Below are 3,527 nucleotides of genomic sequence, written 5' to 3' on the forward strand. Positions count from 1 at the left end.
TAGAGGGAAGACAACCTTCTTTGCTTCGTACGTACTGGCGGGCAACTCGTTATTCTTTGGAAACATATTCTTCAACATTTTCAGCAAGTTTTCAAATGCCGAGTCAGCTACACCTGCCTGTGCCTTCCATTTCAGCAAATCCAGTGTGCAGCCCAGCTTTTTCAGACCATTATCGCATCCGGGGTACAGCGACTTTTTGTGATCCTCTAACGTGCGATCCAAATTCTCCCTCTCCTTTTTAGTTTCGCAGCGTCTCCGTGCATCAGCAATGGTCCGACCAAGATCATCAACGGGCTCATCACGTGCCTCTTCTTCACCTTCCCCTTCACCTTCAGCATCCTCCATGAAAGTATCACCGAAATGATCAAGATAGTTTTCATCGATGAAATCATCCCCTTCTTCATCCTCTTCCATTATAACCCCTCTTTCTCCATGCTTGGTCTAACAATTATAGCTTGGCATGAAACCGTTCTGCTTGTTACAGTCAACACATGGACAGATAACAAAACCCTTCTGCTTGTTCGCATTAGCCACTAGGAGGAAATCTTTCAAAACCGTAGTGAACTCGCCGGAGAGTCGGTTACCGTACATCCATTGCCGATTCATCTGCATTATTATAATATAAAATATATAATTAACCATCATGCATTTGTTAAACTAACTAGCTACAAACAATAGAAATGAAAAAATGAACTACACACATGCATATTTTATCAATGACACATATGAAAGGTTCAAGTTGCTAACCGCGATCGGGGAGGAAAAAATAAATGAGGAAGCTCAAGTGTGGCTCCGACTCCGACACTTCATATTATGTTTGTTTCATGCTCTTGGGGCATTTCATCAAACACTTTGTGTGCATAAGAGGAGCCAAAAGAAAACCTAGCACCCCCTTGTGAAGTTTGTGAAGAGAAGTGACACCAAATGGCTAAGTGCAGTGGGCTGAACGGTATATATAGGGGTTGGGCTTTAGTCGCGGTTGGCCCGCGACTAAAGCCCCTCACTAGCACCAGCTGGCCACCGAGCGCCCTGGGCCCAGGCCTTTGGTCGCGGTTCGCCTCCCGAACCGCGACTAAAGACTCCATTAGTCGCGGTTCCTATATTTTCGCGACTAATGGGGCTGGACGGAAGCCTCTTTTTCTACCAGTGAGGTGGGGTCATAACGAAGTCACTCGAGAGGAGTACCAGGTGGTAACAAAACACAAGGTTTTTAACTGTCCGAATAGGTGATCTAGACCATTAATTTCGCAGATCCAATGGCTAATAACGCTCGCTGCAAGAGTGCCTCTTCACGCTGGGTATTCAACAGGATTAATTGTTGTAGTAATTACAGGCCAACGGAATGGTGTTTGGCTGAAGGCTGTCGGTGCAAGACGAGGAGATACGATCATACGAGTAGAGTGGCGGTTCTCCCGTATTGTATGTACACATTACGGGCTTGAGGCTTATGCTCGTGGAATGCAAGCCAAAAAACAAAATCGAGCGCGTGGTATGCTCGCAAATAGAATATGACATAGTAGTACGTTGACATGAATTAATGCTATAAATCCACACACGATCCTCACCTTAGCACGCGCGCACACACCAGCTAATTAATCCAGATTCCAGATCAGAGTAGCCGGGCTCCGCTCCTCTTCCATCTTCAAGCAAGCTAGCTAGAGCTAGAGAACCAGTTGCCATGAGGGCACAGGCGCACCTCTCCCTGGCCTCCATGCTCGTTCTGGCCACTGTAGGGTGCATGCCGGCGGCGGCGCAGGACTACGATTTCTTCTACCTCGTGCTGCAGGTGAGTGCCCCGGCTAGCTAGTTCAGTTCGCCGTAGACGGTGCGTTGCTGATATCTATGTGGCTATGTGCAGTGGCCGGGGTCCTACTGCGACACGAAGCAGAGCTGCTGCTACCCGCGGTCCGGCAAGCCCGCGGCGGACTTCGGGATCCAGGGAATGTGGCCCAGCCGCGACGACGGGACCTACCCACAGAACTGCAACCCCGACAGCAAGTTCGACCCCTCTAAGGTGAGCGACCTGCTGAGCAGCCTGCGTACCAACTGGCCGTCCCTGGCATGCCCCAGCGAGGACGGGCTCCAGGTGTGGGCGCGCGAGTGGGAACAGCACGGCACCTGCGCTCAGAACCTCTTCAACGAGCACGGCTACTTCCAGGCCGCGCTCCACCTTCGCGACCAGCTCCGCGTCCTGGACGCCCTCGCCTCTGCCGGCATCTCGCCCGACGGCGGCTACTACACGCTCAGCGCGATCAGGGATGCGATCCGGGAGGGGACGGGGTTCGAGCCGTTCGTGGCCTGCAACCGCGACGAGTCCGGTAACAGCCAGCTCTACCACCTCTACTTCTGCGTCGACGCAGCCGCCTCAGGGATCGTGGAGTGTCCCATCTCGCCCACCGCAAGGCCATGTGGCAACAGGATCGAGTTCCCTGCTTTCTAACTTGGTGTTGCCCTTTAATTGACACAATAAACTGAGCATGCCCGCTCATGTCCGGTTCTTATTTTCCCATTTACCGGCATCTATTTATGTCACCTTCATCCGCCGACTCATTTTTGAACCGAATGTGCCGGTTTCGGCCCATCTAGATCGTGTTAAACACATCAGCCAAACTTTTTTCCGATTAATATTTCATTAGCGCAAACAAAATAAAATAAACCCCTAGCGAGGGTTTGCGCCATCCACGCCGCCTACTCCTCGTCGTCTTCTATGACCACGTCGACAAACTCCGACAGAGCCCGTGGACAGGGCCAGAGAACTAGGGGCGTGTTTGGTAGCGTGGCATCGTCTTGGCTCGTAGCGGCTCAACAATTTTCGGCTCGTTTGGTTGCCTGGAAAGCCTCTACACGCTCTGACTTAACCGCTTCTCAAAGCACCCCCGAATCAGCAGCTTTCAGCCGATCTGTCCGTTATTGTCCATTATTGCACGCCCTTGTGCAACGGCTGCACGCGTGGAGAAGCGCGGGAGGCACCGCGTTGTCTCGGCCCTCGCTCCCCACTTCCAGTCACCGGTTCACTCCTCTCTCTCTCCATTCAACTCCCTCACTAACACATGCCAATGTCCCATCAACCGTCGCACATGGCCTCCTCGCCTCCTCCGCCTCCCCCGCCTCCTTCGGCCCCAACACCAACGGATCACTCTGCCGGCCCGACGGTCACCAAGCTGAATGGTGTGTTGTTGCGCATCATCCGAGAGTACGAGGCTAGCGCCGCGATTCGGCGGCCCAGATCGATGCCGGTCGAGTACCGGTGTTGAATCGCCCATCGCCGATCGCGACCAGGCCCGTCGCCGTGGGTAAGTGGAGCGCGGTCGTCGCCGCTCTACAGGCCACCTGTATTCGATCCCGCGACGCGGGTTTTTGAGCCATGCCTAGGGTTTCCTTCTGCTAGGGCGGCGACAATGCGGTGGGTGCAGCAGGCTCCAGCAGAGAGATGGAGCCCTCGTCGGGGTACGCATCCACCCCGATTCACATGTCGATGTCATGCGGCCAGCCGCGTTTGGCTGCTCCCAATGGCGTGCCACCGCTGT

At 53.6% G+C, this 3,527-nt stretch overlaps 1 protein-coding gene across 1 annotated transcript; it reads left to right on the forward strand.

Moving 5' to 3' along the window:
* The first annotated feature begins 1,678 nt into the window (after positions 1–1,678).
* LOC124656038 (ribonuclease 1-like) lies at positions 1,679–2,440 on the forward strand. The gene is made up of 2 exons (XM_047194849.1): positions 1,679–1,786; positions 1,859–2,440. The coding sequence occupies exons 1-2, from the start codon at positions 1,679–1,681 to the stop codon at positions 2,438–2,440; spliced, it is 690 nt and encodes a 229-aa protein (XP_047050805.1).
* The last annotated feature ends 1,087 nt before the right edge of the window (positions 2,441–3,527 follow it).

Source organism: Lolium rigidum, chromosome 5, assembly GCF_022539505.1.
Source record: "Lolium rigidum isolate FL_2022 chromosome 5, APGP_CSIRO_Lrig_0.1, whole genome shotgun sequence".
In the NCBI taxonomy this organism is placed as follows: Eukaryota; Viridiplantae; Streptophyta; class Magnoliopsida; order Poales; family Poaceae; genus Lolium; species Lolium rigidum.